At 37.7% G+C, this 19619-nt stretch overlaps 1 protein-coding gene and 1 long non-coding RNA gene across 4 annotated transcripts in view; both read left to right on the forward strand.

Moving 5' to 3' along the window:
* Nucleotides 1–19619, forward strand: part of LOC146456075 (ras-related protein Rap-1b-like) — a 279286-nt gene that overhangs the window by 88900 nt on the left and 170767 nt on the right. For both annotated transcript variants that reach the window (XM_085093525.1, XM_085093526.1), the window contains exon 3: nucleotides 910–1005. In XM_085093525.1, coding sequence (XP_084949651.1) covers nucleotides 910–1005 — 96 coding nt within the window. The remainder of the gene's footprint in view (nucleotides 1–909; nucleotides 1006–19619) is intronic.
* Nucleotides 2849–7672, forward strand: LOC146456080 (uncharacterized). 2 transcript variants are annotated; one of them, XR_014858870.1, is made up of 2 exons: nucleotides 2849–5618; nucleotides 7138–7672. It is a non-coding gene; the product is annotated as an uncharacterized LOC146456080 (long non-coding RNA). The 2 variants fall into 2 exon arrangements; XR_014858869.1 differs by lacking the exon at nucleotides 7138–7672 and adding an exon at nucleotides 6349–6452.

Raw genomic sequence — 19619 nt, forward strand, 5'->3', positions numbered from 1 at the left:
ACAGTGTACATGTAGTTTCTCAAGATACTATGGTGCTGTACAGTAAGGATTGGAAACAAATGTTGTTGTTGTTGTTGTTGTTTTTTTTTTTTTTTTTTTTTTTTTTTTTTTTTTTTATCAACAGAGTTAATCAAGTAATTCAGACACCATACATATGTAAAGAGATTCAAGTGCTGATGTTTGCAGTGTTAGTCCTTTGTACATGTACATGTAAGAGGGAATCACAAAGGGTTTACGCTCAAAACATCAACTGTTACTCGAATCTCTTTACAGTGACCAAATTACATGTACCTAATATCAACTGTGTTGGTAAAATCTTATATTTGTTTCTGCTATACATGTACATAATTTATACAATTTCAGGAGAACAGGGATGATGCAGTGCTGAGAGCACTCGCCTCCCACCAGTGTGGCCTGGGTTCGATTCCCAGACTCGGTGTCATTTGTGGGTTGAGTTTGTTGTTGGTTCTCGTCTTTGCTCCAAGTGGGTTTTCCCTGGGTACTCCGGTTTTCCCTTCTCCTCAAAATATAATTTGATCTGGAAAGTGTAGCACTAATTGGGGACACTTAAATGAAGTGATTTATTTATTTATTTCATTGTATTTTTGTGACTGAGTTGCTGGCCTCTCGTAAATTATCTGATATTACAAGAAAAAATAAAAAAAAAATAAATAACCAAGCGTAAACAGATAGGATGCAAATAAATAATATGATAAATGTGCAGCACTGTACACTTGATTAACATGCTACATGCATGCGCGCTGGAAATGACACCATGATACTCAGTGAAAACAGAACTCATTTGGGTTCCCACGTACATTCTGTTTCCCCTGGCCCCTGCTTCCTTTTAACCAATTAAGGGGTCAAGATAACTGATACATACTTCCCATTCCCCATTTCTCATTCTAGGATTTAGAAGAGGAGAGAGAAGTAATGAAAGATGAAGTGTTAGAATACTGCAATTCATCTGATGTGAACATCCCATTAATTGAGACGTCAGCCAAGGTAGGTGACACTGTTACAAGGTGGAATGATTACCGAAGTTTGGTTCCAAGTAACTGTATAATCCTTTTCTAAAACAAAATACAATACTCCAGAACAACCCCGTGGTCTGAAAATGACCTAAAACGTATTCTCAATCCTGGTCATGTGACCCCAAACAAAAAAACAACTTCATATACAGCACTCAAAGCATCCTCACATCAGAAGAGTAAGAATATTTTAGCAGCATTGGGCAACAGAAACCCTTTAATAGCGGAGCTCTTGCACGCGCCGCAGGCGCGCGCAGCGGAGCCCCATAGCTAAGAGAATTTGGTAACCCGTGAATGCGAGAAAATTTGGTTTGGTTATGACGTCACTTGTGTCCGTCCATGCGACCGTCCGTACGACGTACGCAGCGCAGCGGTTGTTTCGCCCGACGGTATATCGCCCGGACTCACGTCGATTAGAGCGATGTTTTAACGAATAAAATGGAAAACTTACAATAGAAGAAATAACTATAAGGCCTACACGATAAAACGAGCGGATGTAAAATCAGTAAAAATTGTTCAAACAAACTAAAAGAGGTTCTTACGTTGAGGTGCCGAGTTTCTCCAAGATGTTAGGGATTTACCTACAAGATGATTGATTATGATTTCAAGACAAATAGCTGCATGTCGACTTGTAACAAATATTATTTAATTGATTTATTTTTGTTAGCGGGAAATTTTACCGTGAAGTGAAAACTTTGAACTAATCATGAAATCCATATGGAATTTGTGAATGCGGTGTATTTCGTCGTGCGAATCGACGCAAGTTCTGGCGAAACGCTTTCGGGCGAGTCGACGTTCGGGCGAAACAACCACAATTAGTTAGTACCACAGGAAAACTCAGATTGTGTGAAGCTGTGCTGCAATCGTGCCGCGACCATTGTTTGTTTAGCGTCTCCCTCTTCTAACTATGGCGGGAAGTTGCTTTTAAGAAATGCACAAAGACATTTTGAAGACAACAAAATACAAAGTCAAGTTATGTGGCCGACAGCGGGAGAAACAGCAAGACGATTAGCGGCGGGAGAAACAAATCGACTTACACATCATCAGAACTTTGAAGTGAAACCATCTTACTCCGACCCAGCGCGACGAATCGTTGAATTTTTCCTCTTGAAGTGAAACGTTTCGCTCACTTGATGTTGTAAAACGAATGGAAAATCAGGAATTAGAATAAAAGGACTGATTATTCTCAGAAGAGGCGAGTATATTCATGTTATTTTGTTGACAAAACTTTGCTTGTTTGCTGTCTTGCAAGAACTTGTTGTTTTGCAGTGTTGACACGCCGTTTACTGCTAAATACTGCTTACTTTACAGTATTCTTTTGAGCTCACTTTTTTCGGTCCATGTTCATTATTACCCTTGGAGTTTTATTTTCTAATCTACTCCAAATTTTGCCTTCCAACAGCGGGAGAAAGAGTATAAATACGACTCGCGGCCGGTGGGAGAGTTGGCATAAACAGCAACCGAAACTTGAAGTGAACTCATTTTACTCCGATCTGGCTTGACAAAACGTTGGATTTTTCCTCTTAAAGTGGAATGTTTCGCTCACTTAGCGTTGTAAAACGAACGAAAAAATCAGCAGTGAAGTAAAAGGACTGGTTATTCTCAGAAGAGGCGAGTATATCCATGTGATTTTGTTGACAAATCTTTGCTGGTTTGCAAGATATTGATTTCTTGCACTGTCTGACACGCAGTTTAGCTTAATACTGCTAATTTCAGAGCAGTCTTTTTCGCTCATTTTTTCAGGCTTTTTTAAATTTTTTTTCCTCAGAGTTATATGTTCTAATCTCCTCCAATTTTGCTTTTCAACAGCGGGAAAAAGAGCAGGGGAAATAGCGGCGGGGGAAACATATGGACTCTTTTAGAGGCGGGATAACATAAACAGCGGCCGAAGAGAACTCATTTCACTCTGAACCGATCGACTCGACGAAACGTTGCATTTTTCCTCTTGAAGTGAAACTTTTCGCTCACTCAACGTTGTAAAACGAACGAAAAATCAGCAATGGAATAAAAGGACTTGTTATCGATCTCCAAAGAGGCGAGTATGTTATTTTATGTGATTTTGTTGGCAGAACTTTAATTTGCTGTTTTGCAAGATATTGTTTTTCTTGAAGTGTTGACACTGCAACTTGTTTAACTTTTGTAAAAGCTACTGCTAACGCCAGAGCAGTCTCTGGTGCTCATTTTTTGGTCCATGTTTGTTATTTCCCTCGGAGGTTTATTTTCTTATCTCTTCCGGTTTTGCTACATTTAAGAAAATTTGATTCTCAGGTAAAAATATAGTTAGTCTAACAAACGTCTTGCAATACACTGTGAAAACTACTGACAAGTTTTTTCTCGCATATATTTCTATTTTAACATTTATTTGTGGCAGTCTTTACAGAGAACAAACACAAATACTTAAAAGAATAGGATATAAGGGCAAAGATTTAGATTTGTGAGTATTATTATATTTATTCCCTTGTCTGTGCAAATTTTTTTAAAGATAGTTGTTTAGTTTATTTCTGTACTGATTGCTATATATACAGAAGTTCGCCTTGAAAAAGAATAATAACAACAGAAAAAAAAATATATCAATAGGAAGCTATAGGAGGAAGTACCCATCCTGAATATTTACCTTCAGTGTACGTACATGTAATATTTTGATACTTGATTTTGGACTCCCACTCGCATAATCATGTAGCTTAGAATGCCTCTTTTACTGAAATGGGTTTTTGGGTTCAAAAGGATACCTTACTACCTTGTATAACAGGTAGTATATGTATTCACATAAAGCCGAGTATAATTTAAAGTTTGATTTTGAAGCGGCAGGGGTATTTTGCAGAATGCTGAATTCATAGAAGTCCTTTGATGGAATGGCTGCCATAACAACAACTTAAAGCTAAATGTCTGTATAACCAGTGTTTAACCCTAGACAGTTAAAAGAGAAGTGCTTAGACCTAAATAACTTCATTCTTTGCTTAAAGGGGAAGTACCATGGGGTTTAATTGACCTCTTTTGTTTAAAATGGTGAAATAAGACCTTCACTTTAATACAAAATAATTCTAGAACAATGAGAGGAGAAAAATCAACTCAATTCTTGACAGGAACGACTCATGATATGTTCTAGCACATTTTGGAAACAAAAATACGAGAACTTGAAAAACATTAGCCTAATATTTTTGAAGTTTCAATCCATTGCAACCTGGCCAGAGGCACTTATCAACAGTTTTCTTGCACCGGGGTGATAATCTATAGCAAACCTAGCCACCAATTTTTTTGTTTCTGTTGTCAGACAAACATTTTTTGGTTTTGAAATTACATCAAATTTTCGTGATACTTCACCTTTAATGCTAAAATGTCATAGGTAGCATAAAATGTAACATTCGGCATTCAGCAAAATACCCCTGCCGGTTAAGCAACAAAAAATATTATTAAGGGCTAAGCACTTTTCTATACTATCTAGGGTTAAGCAATTCACCAATTTAACGCAAAGCGTGTTGCACTCCGTCCACTTCTAGTGCTGCACCTTTTCTTCGCCGGGGATGGTCAAGTTCACTCTCGCTATCATCACTCACTCTCACTAAACATCCCCTCACTTTCACTGCACCATGTTTCACCCACAGCAACAGTGTCGTCTCCATTGCTTTGCTGATCAGATAAATCAGATTTCAAGTAAATGTCAAGTTCAAAACCATAAAGAGATTTTAACCCTGTAGTTAATAGTAGTAACTCTCTCCAATATTTTTATTGTAATCCTTGTTCTCGGTTTCGTCAGTTCTCGATGGTTGCTTGATTTTGCATATCTTTGGAGAAATGGAAATGATTTAAATGGTCTAGGTATATTTTAACTAGCTCATCAGAAGCCACAAAGGTACACTATAGAAGAAAAGTCTGTAATTTCCTTCACTTTGTTCAGCTTTCCTTCATTGAATGTTTTTTTTATTTGTGCTCTAGGCATAAAGTAATCAACTGGTTATGCTGTTTCGTCTAAAGAAGTAGCCAGAGATTCAAAGACACTTTAATTTGTACCTTATTTTTTCTTCATCCGGGAAAGGGTGTGGAATAATTTTCTGCCCATCATGGAGCCAGCCAACCAATTTTTGCATGAAGCGCACTGCTGCTCTTTCTTAACCTTGTAGGACTATCTTTGACAAATTCCATGTATAACTCTCAGACATCATGGTGATCATTTATTTTATGGTCACAAATTCAAGAAAAATAATTATAGCTTGGGACATTTTTTTTCGCTGAACTTTCCTATCCCCTCATGAAATTATGATTAGCTGGGTAGAGTTGAAAAAAAAAATGCCTCCTCCCTCTCTGTTACAAATCCCCTTAAATGTAATCTGACAGAACAGGTGCATCCTCAATGCGCAATGCTGTCATGACCAACCCTCCATGCATTTCTCCCTATTCTTTATCTTCGGGATTTTCATACTCAGCTAGTCACAGCTATCTTCTTAATTTCTCCGTCTGATTTGTCATGAAAAATTATATTTCCATTTTATAGAACTGCTATCGATAATGGCTAGCATCTCCAACTGCAGAATTAGTTCTTTCAGATTCCCCCTGGCCACTGTCTTCATGTGCTCGATGTATCCTGATGAGGTAATCAGAGTCTCCAAATTCTGGACATTTCGGTATCTTTGAACCTGACTTCATCAAACAACATTATCTTAACAACATTATTTGTGATATAGATCACATTTAAAAATGGCTGCAATTGTATTTCTTCTCCAGAAAAATTGATTTTTAAAGACAATCTATTGGTATGTTAAAGAGATTATACAGTTACAATTAATTTGTATGATGCCTGAACATTTTTTTTTTTTTTAAAAGAAGGTAGAGGGCTAGAACAATGTAACTATTGTGCATGGAATATTAGAATGATTCCTTGGCAAAGCAATCAACAGCTATTTATATAAATGTGGTTTGTGACATAAAACCACTGCATTCTCTATGCATTGAATGTCAGCCTTTATATCATTTTAATTTTTAGTAAAGGGTTTTTTAAAGTGAAATTTATTAGTTACTTGTAATTATAATGCAAATGTCATTAAATGTTAAGACTCCAGAAATGCTTGTATTTTCCATTTTAGAGGAGGTTTTAAGTTAAAAAGGGTGATAGAGGGAGGGGGGGGGGGACTGGGCATGGTATTTTACCATGGTTTGCAGGATAGCTCATGACGTGGGGGGGGGGGGGGCAGGAAAAAAATATTTATTTTAGAACATCATTGGGTGGGGGGGGGGGGGGGGCTTCCAAAATATGAAAGGGAGAATTTTATAAATAATCATAACAAAAAATAAATTGATGTAAGCTTTTTATTTACCATCACAGATCATGACAGATGTGATGAAAACACTGTATAGCTCAAGAATCACTTTGTTAATGGAAGTTTTTGTTGAGGCAGTTCATAAACTTGTAAATTATGCATTCTTGTGTGAACGTTTCTGTGCACTTTTCCTGTCAAGGGATAGATCCAGTTGTGTATTTAATCTCTTACCTTTTTATGAATGTTTATGATGGCAGGAACCAAATACAATAAGCACTTACTGGGCATGTAACATTTTTCTTCAGCAGTAAAGATTTTAATTAGTTGGCCATGTAGGGCTATCGCTCTAGCATGGTGTGTACAACAGGGATTGGCCACTGGATGCCTGGGCCTAGCTGTGTTTATAAGCAACAGAGCACTGTCACTCAATCATTCTTATAACTATTCAACTGATAAAGAGGCGTAACAAAAATATGCTGAACAAGGGGCATTCCCTGTATACATTTCCCATCACTCACCAATAATGTGGAGAGGAGATGGCTGATATTGAGGCCATGTTTAATGCAACCAGACTGTGGCTTCTGTTGCTAACTGTGATTTAAGAGATAAAAGGTCAAACTTCTTATCAGCCATCTCTTTTAATTAAAAGAAAACTTTCAAATTTGGTAGTGAGTAATGAATTATGAAAATTAATATGTACAGGTATTATTTTTACAGTGCAATCTCAGTTATTTGAACCCTCAATTTTTTCGACACTCCTGATTCTTTGAACAAATAGTTGTTAATTCTCTTGGATTTGCTTCAGTCAGATTTTTACCTCCTATTTTTTCAACAAAATTCTGTTTCCTTTGCAGGTTAAAAACAATTGGTATTTCACTGTTCAGTGATTCAGTTATCATATTTTTATTATACAAATGTTATACCCCAAGTTAATTGTTTTCTTTTACTTACTTCTGATTACCTTACAATAACTGTTTATTTTTCATGGGTTTTGTGACGTCAGTGACCAGTGGTACAGTTTTCTAAACCTTATCACATAGTCTGGTATACATCTTTTTCAGTAACATAAGGAAAAACACTAATATTATTTTCTTTTTTCATTCTGTCCACTGGGTTTATGTAAAATCTTCTTTATTTATATAAGAACAGTTTAAACCACTGATTGTTTTGAAGAATGAAGTGATAAAATGCTTTTAATTTGCAATATTTCAAGCAAAATATTAGCTGTACATCATTTTGTGAATTCAGAAGAGGACTATTATATGCACACTCAACTCTCTTTAAGCACTCTTGTACCTTCCATTTTTTTTCTCGGAAAAACCAGATCATGAAAAGTAAAGTAAGAAATATTTTTACAGAATGCTTATTAAATGATACATGGTAGGTTAATCTTGCTGTGTAAAAATGAATGGGACTTCTCAGATGAGGTGCTATCCAGAAGCTGGAGTGATGTTTGAGGCTGCAGCGGTGTAATGTTTAGCAGTCTAATGACTTCTTCAATTGGGATTTTGCTTGTAAGGACAAAAGGTTAATAGGTTGAGGCAAGGCCTGTACTTAAATTGAGAAACCAGAGAATGAAATCTGCAGGGGAAATTTTTGTGGTGAAGAAAGCCCTTTAATTTTCTTCTCAGTATTACCTCAGTAAGGAAATGTGGTCCATGCAAGGTAAAGTAAAACTCTTTGACTTTGGCAGGATTCAAACCCATTACCCCAGGATTTTGATCACTGATGGACCAAATGTACTCACTAAGGCAATGGGAAATTTAAGTGGTTTCCTTCCCACACAGAAATTTACACTCCAGAGATAATTATTATCTGATTTCCCAGTTGTATAATCAGTACTGCACAGCACAAAATTTCATTATCCCTTAATTGTTGTGTTATTTCTTTACTTTACTCCTTGAGTGAACTCTCATGTAGCAACCTGTTAAAAAAACTGCTGGGGATAACTGACCCCATAACTGCCTGATCGGTTTTTTTGGTAAAGATTTTGACAGGGACAGTTGAGGATTTAATTACCCTTGGAAGTGTTATTTGATTTCATGTCAAACAATTTGCTTACTTTAAAAACCAGGTAACAAATGGCTAGGGACTGCAAAAACATTTTTTTCCTGTTGAATAAATTATTAGACTTACAAAATTTATTGCGTTCAACAATTACATAGAAAGAACGTACTCCTTACACAGATTGAAGTAGAGATTGTATGGGACAACCAACTTGATTGCCATGAATGAAAGGATCTTGGGACAATTGAATCTGGCACCTCCTGCAGAATTTGTAGGAGCAGATGATATCATCACCAACTTGGTAAAGGAGGGAGAACCTAGGATCGAGGTCAACAAAATATGCACTCTCTAATTAACAAATCGACGGCAGTTTTCTATGGTCTATACTCTTATAGACCATAAAATGACATCACAAAATGTTTAAAACTCAAGTGGAACCACGAGCCCCAGGCGAGTGGTCTCACTGCTAAGTTTTGGACATTTTATGGTCTATAAGAGTATAGGCCATAGAAAAGTGCCGTCGATTTATTTTTTACAATAACATGGAAAAAGTACGAGCGGAATTGGCAATTTTTTCGTTGAGAAAGTGTGCGCGTTACATCTGATGTCATTTTTATTGTCTGTACTCTTAAATTGGGAAAATTATACTGCATTCTTACATGTACACGTAGATTAAGTTAAAGTGCACCTAACCCCTAATTTTTTTTTTTCGCTTAAACAAATCCTCCTATTGTCTGGATTATTCCCTCGCAAAAAGACATCTTGACTCTCTAGTAAATCAATATCAAAGGCTGATGGAACTGAGCACCTAGTTTTGAGATTCTACAAAAACCAAAATAAACAACTCTGTGTGTACAAGAATGGCTATCAACCTAGGAAAAACAGAAATTTTTAAAATGAGCTTTTTAATCTAATTTATTGAATTAATCAGCTACAAGTGCAGTATTTTAAAGAAAATAGAAAAATGACACAAAGCTTTTAAGATTTGTGTCATTTGACTTGAAATATTATTCCTGTATTCAAACATTCTCCAATGTGCATCTCCCTCAAATAGAACCTAAACATCAACAACAAAAATCACTCAATTTGACTAGAAAACGATGAAATTTAAAATATTTTGAAAATCCCCATGATTAATGACTCGTTTTTTAATTGGTCCGCATTTTGAAACGATCTCTTAGTATTGTGCATATTATGTAATATAGCCGACCACATGAATTCATATAACGACACTGGCCTACTATTGTCCGTATTAACTTGCAATTTTAACATTATCTTGATTAAACATCTAAGGTTTCTTTTAGAAAATTGCTCCCCTAGTACAAAGGTGCGTGGCCATCCATACATAAACTGACAAATATTTGAAGTTAGTCCTTACCTCCTAGATTGACAGAGCCGTCGGACCTTTTGCCTTTCGCCGACACAGGAAAACCCCTTCTACTTTTGACATTTATCACACTAAAAATTTTCCTTCAACCCAACTGATCTGCTGTAGAACGGAACATTTTTCACACAGTCACGCAGGAAAAATAAGATGAGGCGACTAGGAAAACTTCGATCGCCTCCAAATTTGAAAACTTTTCCTAAGTTTCCTAGCGCTTAAAAAGATCCTTGATCCACCACGTTGATTAGATGCACCATCCTAATGCAAGAAGACGTCTAAACACAGCTATTTTTATCCAAATCTTTAGAACAAAGCAAGACAACTAAATTCTCCAAATCGTCCGCCATATTTGTTTATGAAATTGAAGTTCGCGCGTGTGTACGAAGAATCTGGGTACTAGCAATCTTGGTTCCCACGCGCGGGGGCTCTGGGGACGAGATTGCGACAAATCAGCATTAAGGACGGTGCCTACTATTGTTACTGCGCATACGTTCTGCGCATCGCGAGATACTCGGGTTTCCTATGGGTGGTGCCTTCTAACACAGGAATATTTTGCCCGGTTTAAAACTATACGGAGAAAGCAGAACTTACCAAATGCTTTTGGTACCTCAAAAGAAAATTGGGGGTAACCATGCATTTTTCAGAGATAATTAAGCTTCAATTTAGGAAAAAATCCCATACATTGCTTTATATTTTGGCGTTTTTTAGAGATATTACTGCTAAAATATCTCCGAAAAATGCGTGGCTACCCCCAATTTTCATTTTGAATTCCAATAGGCCTTGCTAAGATCTGCTTTTCCCGCATAGTCATAAACCGCTCAAAAATATTTCGGTATTAGTAGGCACCGTCCTTAAATAATTGTGCCCTCTGTATTACGTTGTCATTGTTTATGGGCAGTTTGCTGCATATGCACTAAAAGTATATATAACTGCAGAAAGGATGAGGAAGTGGTAAGGTTACTACGTTCATACGATAAGCAGATTTCTATAAATGCTATGAAAAAAATTGGAGCTCCGCTTTTAGGCTTGGCTAAATATATATATTAGTGATATCAGGTCGATGCAGCCAAGTCCAAAGAAGTCTTGGTGAAAGTTACTGTGAACGGAAACTCATGTTCTGGGACTGATAACGTGGCTAGCTGTTGGTACATTTTGAGTTGGCTACAGAACAGAAACCCTTGTGAAGATGAGCCTGTTATCAGTGTGGCTGATCGTTAGAATTTTTTGTGAGGTTGCACCGTCTGGTTCTCAAATCCTGACTCTATTTCAGACCTCTGATTATGTAATTTCCCGGTACCCAGTTATGTAAAACATGGTCTCTAAAGTTAATACATAACCTCTTTGAGACCTGTGATGTTTTTCCTAACAATTATTTCCGAAAAAGTATTATTTTAACGTGCACAGTGCCCAATTTATCACTCAAATTATATACACTGTATTCAGTATGTGGCCGATAGCAGAATTACCACAATGGATATTTACCTTCATAATCACTGTAAAATCGTAGTATTTACTTTCAAACATCTTAAAAGTACAGATATCGTTATTCGGATATCTTCATTTTTCAAGGTAACATCAACTGTCATTAATGTGGTAGAAGAACCCAAGAATATTAACTAAGATTGATTAACAATAGGAGCAATAGTTATTTCCTGGAAAGGATTGGTTAAAGGTCAAGCTGGGTAAAAACTCATCAAAGTAAGGTAAACAAGGTGTTATCAGCGCCAAATAAAATTCCTTTAACTATTTTAGCCCAAAAAATAGCGTCGTAAATATTTTTCCATTACTGACAATTTTTATCATCTAACAAACATTGAAACTCTAATCACAATGGGACAGTAAACACAAGTAGCGATCACTAGTTGGTAGAAACGGATCTGAAAAATGCTCATGAGAAACGGACCTCTTCTATGTTAAATCCATGCAAGTTTTCAGACTTTATAACAGTATCGTTAACATCTATACCCAGTGACCAGCACATACAGTGTAACTTATAACGAATATACCCAACCCCACTTTTATAGGTTGCTTTGATACCAGATGAAATTTGTAATGTGGCGTTTTTTTAAGTGTGGTAAAAAACCATTTCAATACATTACCCTTGCTCCCAAAGATACGATGCATTTAGTCTGTAAGACTCTTAGTTGAAATTTTGGTGAAATTTGAGCGCCACGTTTGACACACCTCTGCAAATTGTATGTGCCTGTTTGTTTTTATTTACGGTGGCCCGGCAATGCCATCCTTTAGAATAAACCCTGCTCTGGAAATACATGTACCCCTGATAGTTTATATTTGTGTTTACACTTGAAAACAGCACTGATATAGCTGTGTTCTCTTCACAACTGAAAGCGGCCTTCTTATAGTTGTGTTCTCACTTGAAAACAATGAGATGAAGCTGTGTCCCGCTTGAAAGCAGCCTTGATATAGGTTTATAGTTGAAAAACAGGCCTTATACGAGTGTGGCAGTGTTCACGCTTAAAACCAGCATTCATATAGGTGTTCACAATTGGAAACGTGCCTGATTTAATTGTGTTATTCAGTTGAAAGCAGCCTTGGTGTAGCTGTATTCTCAGCGCTTCAGCTGCTCTGACATTTGTTTTGTGTTTTCTTTAGACTGGCCTGAATGTCGAGCAATCATTCCTGCTGATGATGCAACAGATCCAGCGAATTCAGCCATCGTTGTTAGAAAGAACGGTACCCAGAAATCCTGGGAGCAAACCGGCCAAACCAGAAAAATGTCTTTTACTCTAGGATTAGCATTTAAATAGGATTCATTTTGTAGTTTACATTTAGGAAAGGCTATTCATATATCATTGCCGACAAGACATAGTAACCGGTTACTTCTCCTACATGGCAATTCTTCCTTAGTGGAGTTAAGTCGCCCATGGCTCCAATTTTACATACAAGTCGCTATTTACTTTTGAGAGTGTCGCATTATGCATCTGTTTATTTAAAGACAGGCACTTCGTTTATACCGGCATATTTTGACATTTTGGGCAACTTTATTGAAGGAGAGTTTGTATGTGGGCTAAGTAGCCGACATTCTAAGCAGCTTGTTTTCACATTACGATATCAGAACTTGCCTTTCTCACGGATCTTTATGGGCAGTAGCTATCTTCAAATTTAGTCTTTGTTTTATAAATTATAGTGTCTCGTCTTTAGCCGGACTTTTCTTTTCTTTTCTTTTTTTTTCCTGGTCAACAAATGGTACTTGAAAATCAGTAGCAGGAGACGTATTGCTGGTTGGGTTTATTCTAAGGAAGACTCATTTACGCCTCAGAAACACGGGCCAAAATTACCTACAAGTCAACATTGTACTGCAAAGTAGATTCTTTCGATTTACTTCGATATAAGATATACCGAGAGAAGACTTGCGGAAATAAATAAATAATTCCCTGACAGCATTGTCGTCAGTGTGTTTGAAACCCCAGCTAAATGTTCCAACATTTCTGTGCATTTCGATGTAAGAATGTTTAGCACTCTACTCCCCATTATGCTGGACCAGCGTATGTTGGTTGAATGCTCTGTGATCAGGCAATTTAGCTCGATGATTTAATTTGCGAGTAGACCCTTGCTTTTTCTTGGGGATAGTAAAGCGAGCCAGCGTGTAGATTGCTTCCCACGAGGAGACGAATTTTTTGCGCGCGCTCCACTTAACCATCTCTGGAAAAAAAAATACTCGCAGTCAACAACGCATTTGTTGGAGGCAACAATTTTGGCCGCGTTTAAATTTAGCTTAAACACACCATGGTTACTGAAATTTCCTCATAGCAAGCTTTGGAGTCACAGTAGAATCCCGCTGACTTCAACTCAGAAGGGAAACAAAAATAGTTCGAGTTAGCGGAATTGGTGTTGAATTTTAAGTTGTTGGAGGCTGTGCATTATTGAGATTATATGATTAGTTTGGATTATTCACGTTTAAAATTGCGGATAAGATAAGAACAGCATAAGGAAAGACCAAACCCCAAACTAGATGGTGGCCTCTGCCTTCACTCCCCTTCCTCAACCTCAAAGGATGGTCTCTTTATTGCATAGCCACTCCTCTATATAGCAGTAAAAAATAACGATGAGATTAGAACCTCATTTTTCTTTTTTATCTAGCAATGCTGACTCTTGCTAGCTGAATATTTCTGTGTCAACTCAAATTTAAAGCCAGTAAAAATGTGTTGGTAATGTTCACAGAATACCTGATGTGTTCTATAGCCCCTACTCCAGACAAGGTGGATCTTCGAGCAAACTTGTTATGACCAGTTCTCTTAGTTAAGTAAACGAGATTAATATAGCTTTGTATCAAAATAGCCTTTGACAAGTCAGTGTGTGAGAAAGCTAATATGTATATGAAATAGCATGAAGCCGAGTAGAATTAAGGATTAATTTTCACGCATATTTTAAAAGTTTTCGCAAATTAATCCTTAATTGTACGAGGACTCATCGCAATTACGTAACTATTATAGAGGGCAAAATTTTCTTAAAACAACACGGCTTCACACACTTGAGTTTTCCTGTAGTGCTGCGTACGGACGGACGGAAGTGACGTCATTTCTCGTATTGATGGGCTTATTAATTTCTCAAGGCTATGGTGCTCCCGGCGCGCAGCCTCGCCGCGCAGAGCACCGTTTTCAATCGCAATGGAACCAATTTAGTGAACGTTGTGAAAATCGAGACAAGCAAATAAACCAGTGAAGTGTCGGAATCCTTGTAGACTTTCTTGTCTCATTTCTGTGTTTCAAGCTTTACAAATATATTTCAATCGTTTTGAAAAATATTCGTGGATAAACTAATTTTTGAACAATTTATTTCGGGGCAGTTTTGTTCGCACCGCCCGGCTCCCATGCAGTTATAAACACACAGAGTTTACTTATGCCCTTAAAATCATGGGCTTTTTGACCTCTTTTGTTAAAAATTGTGAAATAAGACCTTCACTTTGCTACAAAATAATTCTAGAGCAACGAGAGGAGAGAAATCAACTTAATACTTGACAGGAACAACTCGTACTCTGTTCTAGCGCATTTTGGAAGTACAAAAATGCAAAAACGTGAAAAACATTAGCCTAACATTTTTTCAAGTTTCAATTCATTCCGACCCACTCTGTCTCTGGCCAGAGGCACTAATCGACAGTTGTTTTGCACTGGGGTGATAATTTATGACAAAACTAGATAATTTCTTGGTTTTTGTTGTTAGACAAGCATTTTCTGGTTTTGAAATGACGTAAAATTTTCGTGATACTTCCCCTTTAAAGATCACTGCCAAGCAAGAAGGAGTGATTTTCCTGTGTTCTCCTTTTCTTGATGTTTATTTAGATTTCAGTAGGAGCAACATTGACTGAGTGAAATATTTTATGGGACACGAAACTGCTCTTAATTGAACTATGCTCTTGTAAGGGAATTCATCACAAGGATGAAGTGTAGCCTCCCACGCAGTCGTGTTTTAGGGGATTCGTATTACCTCCTTGTGGGGAGGAGGTAATACGAGTCCCCTAAAAACGACTGCGTGGAAGGCTAGGATGAAGTGATGATAGGAAGACGACCATCGAGTAACTGACAGCATAGGTGCTCCAAGCTCGCGTCATTACTGGAGAGCGTGTAATAATTAATTACTAGTGGGACGATGACCTTTTGGGTGCAAGCGGTATTGGGTTACAAGCAGCCTTTGAGAATTTAAACGCGTTATAAGACTTTATATGGGAAATAAAATACTGTCGATTCTGAAGTTTAAATAACGCTAAATTTGACCGTCATTCAATAAAATAAATAAAACTGACTCACCTCTGGTGTATTCTTGTGCGTTTGGGGACTATTTTACCGTTACGGGCATTCTTTCAAATCACTGTTATTCCCTTCATAAGACGGAGATATCACGGTCATTTTCGAGTGTTCTCTTCACCTTCGATGACATGTTTTGTAGCTCGAGAAAAACCCACAGAATATTCAAATTTTGCTGTCTGTTGATATCTCGTCGCCTCGCCTTGCCATTGGTCGCTCATAATAATGGAGCTGGCCGAGATGTCGCTGTGGGGATGGGGTAAATGCTGTACATGAAATGACAGTACCACATAGGGAAGAGTTAATTTGACCTCGGACTCAAGCCCCGTATCCATTTTCAAAATCAACAGCTCTCGAAGAAAAGAAGCGATCGTGGAATCGGAAGCAGAAAATGCCCATTGCCAGCCAAGTGTGAGGAGATTTGGGATGACGAAGCATTCACCAAGGTTCGTAAATCATGGGGCTTTGCTGTGAATCAGAATTCGCCGCTGGGATGGATTTTCGAGGCGCAAACCGCCTCTAAGCGGACTACACGAGCTAACGGTCGAAATCTAAGTGTGTTACCTTGACTCCGTCTTATGAGTGGAATAACAGTGATTTTAAAGAATGCCCGTAACGGTAAAATAATCCTCAAACACAGACTAATACACCAGAGGTGGGCCAGCTTTTTCATTTGTTTAAATGAAATTTAAATTAAGCGTTATTCAAGCTTTAGAATCGACAGTTTGAACACCTCATTCATTCAATATTTACCCAACATCCTTTTAACTTTTTTTTGTTAAACGAATGTTGGGCAAACGTTGAAAACGGGCCTTAACTAAAAAAATAGCCGATCCTGATATTTACCTACAGTACTAGTATACATAATATTTTGATATTTCCCCCCCCCCCCCCCCCCCACCCACTCAAACATAACCATGTAGCTTAGAATGTCAGTTCAACTAAAATGGTTTTCCTTACTCCCCTGTATAACACGTATTATTAAATTCTCAGCCTCGGATAATGCATTTCCAGCGTTCTGATTGGTTCACTAAATCCCAGTTATCAGCCCATATACCTTAGTTTGACCTTATGTGGAAAACGATTGCCCCAGGTGTTGCTAAGCTAATGTTTTTTTTTTTGGCGGGAAGCGAAAGTTTCTTTGGAAAAATGGAGAAAAAGAAAAAAAAAAAAAAGAAAAGAAAGAAATGCCAGAAAATGCCATCGCAATATAACAACAATTAAAGCCACAAAGTTCGGTATGACACTATTTAATGGTATGTATCTCTGAAGTTTCCTTAAAAATCAGAAAAATTGCACGATTTTACGATTTAGGCGCATAACAACAACAACAACAACAATAACAATCGGTCACCTTTAAAAAATTCAGGATGGCTCGCAAATCCTGGCGGTAAGAGGTTGAAACCCATCGAAGAAACTTCTCAAGAAGAGGTTAATGCCTACCTTTATGTTTCTATGCATTTACGAGGACTCCAGTTACAAAAGTTCGACTATGAAATCCGTACGAGCGACGGCCATAATGTTCGTTTCCGTCGCTCGGCACCACTCAGCATAACATTTGCGCAAATGCCGCGCTCTTGCGCTTCACGGCTGAATGCTTGTCTTAGCGCAGTTGTACCTCGTACACTTGGACTTGCCTTAGTGTTGCCAGGCAAACGATACGGTGTAGAAGAGGAAATAGGGACCTCAGCAGAGACGACGACGATGGCAACGAAAGCGGGCCTTAAAAATTGCATTAGTGTCTTCTGAAGAAAAAAAAAAGTGATGTTGTGTAATGTGGCCGGACTATAGGGGCTAACTTCGTGGAGGCGGTTTTAAAGTTCAGAAAGAGAAAAGAGTGTTTTAAAACGTCTGCGATGAATTCAGTTCAGCATAAAAAAGCCGTCCTTGATCCCTTCCTTCGCCGGGCACCACACAGCAAAACATTTGCTCAAATGTTCACTATTACGCTTCTCGATGAGCTGAAACTTCAAAAGCACTTAAATGCTTATATCAGAAAGGTTGTAACTCGTACATGTCCGGGTGTGTCTGATCTACTTCGCTTTCGATCTTTTTCATTCAACTCCGTTTGCAAAGAGCTGCGTGTGTCATGTGATCATAATGTTGTCGCTTTGGTCGAAAGTTGCTTCAACATCCGGTCGTTTTAAGTTGAAAGAAATTTTTACTTAAATTAAATTCAGCAAACTTCAACAGAAATATCCAAACGCGGAGAATTTAATAAAACAATTATTCCATTCGCGCTTGTTGGATATGAGATTGGTTATAGCCAGCTCGGCGCTTCGCGCCTCGTATCCTATCTCATATCCAACGTGCTCTTTGACTAATTGTTAAGTATTATTCTTACGAGGCCGAGTATCATTAAGGATTAATTTCCAAGCGCATTTTAAAAGATTCCCAAAATGCGCGACAGGGACAATTTGCGAAGACTTTGAAATTACAAGTAAAGATTAATCCTTAATCTATAAGGAACCATTGCGATTACGCTTGGAAGGCAAAATTTTCTTACAACCATCAAGGATTTCGTAAAAAAATGTCAGTAAAACAGTCACCGTAAGCAAGCCAAAACAAACAAATTATTTTTTTCGTAGCGTACAAAACAAACAAAACTGACGAGAAGAGTTGCCATTACACAGATGTAATTAAAAGAGAATACAAGTTTAATTCAGGAGCAAACTAACAACGACAAAAACTAAGGCGAGGCATCAATTAATTGTTCCGATGCGTTGTGAAGCTTCCTGCCTCTTGAAAATAACACGAACATAGATTGACAAAAATAGCAAACGGTGGATCCAAAGAAGGAACCCCCGGAGTAATGTCTTCCACTGAATTTGACCTGCTCCTTCCTCCCATCTAAAGGACACTGTTATGCTCGGTTATCGTTCGTTGTAAGAAGAAGTAACGAGGTGAAAGCACTTAGTCGCCATGTCGACTGATTTCAGTTTCTCAGCCATGACAAGGAGACGTCAAAACCAGTCTCTACACACAAAGACTTTTCATGTGAATATTGCAGCTTCAGGTTCACCGGCTTTATTTAAGGCTTCTCTTATTTTACAAATTATCTTCTTTAAGTTCCTTCAGTTATATTACCAAATGTTACCTAAAAAGTATTAATGGAGCCTTTTGTACACGCTCCAACAAGCAAGCATGGTAACTGGGCCAACGTTTTCTTCTTTAAGCTCTACAGTTATATTACCAAATGTTATGTAAAAAACATTAATGGAGCCTTTTGTATACGCTCCAGCAAGCATGCATGGTAACTGGGAAAACGTTTCCTTCTTTAATTTCTACAGTTATATTACTAACTAAAAAGTATTAATGGAGCCTTTTGTACACACTCCGGCAAGCATGGTTGGTAACTGGACAAACGTTATCTTTTTTTTTTAAGTTTCTACAATTATATTACCAAATGTTATCTTGAAACCTTTAATTGAGCCTTTTTTACACGCTCCAACAAACATGCTTGACAACGGAACAAACGCCAAAATAGGGTTTCTAGGAGGCATTTCAAAAGTAATCCAGCCAATAAACGGATAGCTGATCAGAATGACTGAATTACAAAAACCCAATTGTTCCGCCACGTTTGCAAATGACATGTTAGTTAGAATTTCATAAGAACCTGAGCTTTTTAATGAGTAATCGAGTTATTAACACAGTCTTCACGAACTGTTAAATGCTTATTAATTCCTACAGTAGAGCCTCTGCCTTGAAAACCTCACATAATACGGACACCTCTGTATGCCAGGCGGGATATTACGGATAGTTAACTTGGTCCCAGTAAGACCAAATGAACATGTAAACTCTCCCTTTATATGACCGGCAAATTCATAATACGGGCAATACGTTCAGGCTATTTTGGTGATTGAAACATTTTACTGCATAATTAGTACCCAATTCCAACGACTGGACACAAATTAAAATGAGTCCATTAACATTATCAGTTGAAGATGCAATTTTGCTTATGGTAAGTTCTCCCTCCGTTTCTGCAGGAAACATACGTATTGGCGCATAAGTGCCCCTTGTACGTTTCCTAAGAAAAACTCCTTAGCCATGAACCTCATTTAGCGTCCGTTTTTGTAGGTAGTCACAGTGGCTCGCTACAAAAAAAGCAACTTCATTGGATGTTTAACTACTAATCACTCACGGCAATATGTTTTGTACCGTCTTGTTTCTATCAGTCTACAAA

Source organism: Pavona decussata, unplaced genomic scaffold (genome assembly GCF_977016875.1).
Source record: "Pavona decussata unplaced genomic scaffold, jaPavDecu1.1 SCAFFOLD_261, whole genome shotgun sequence".
Taxonomy (NCBI): Eukaryota; Metazoa; Cnidaria; class Anthozoa; order Scleractinia; family Agariciidae; genus Pavona; species Pavona decussata.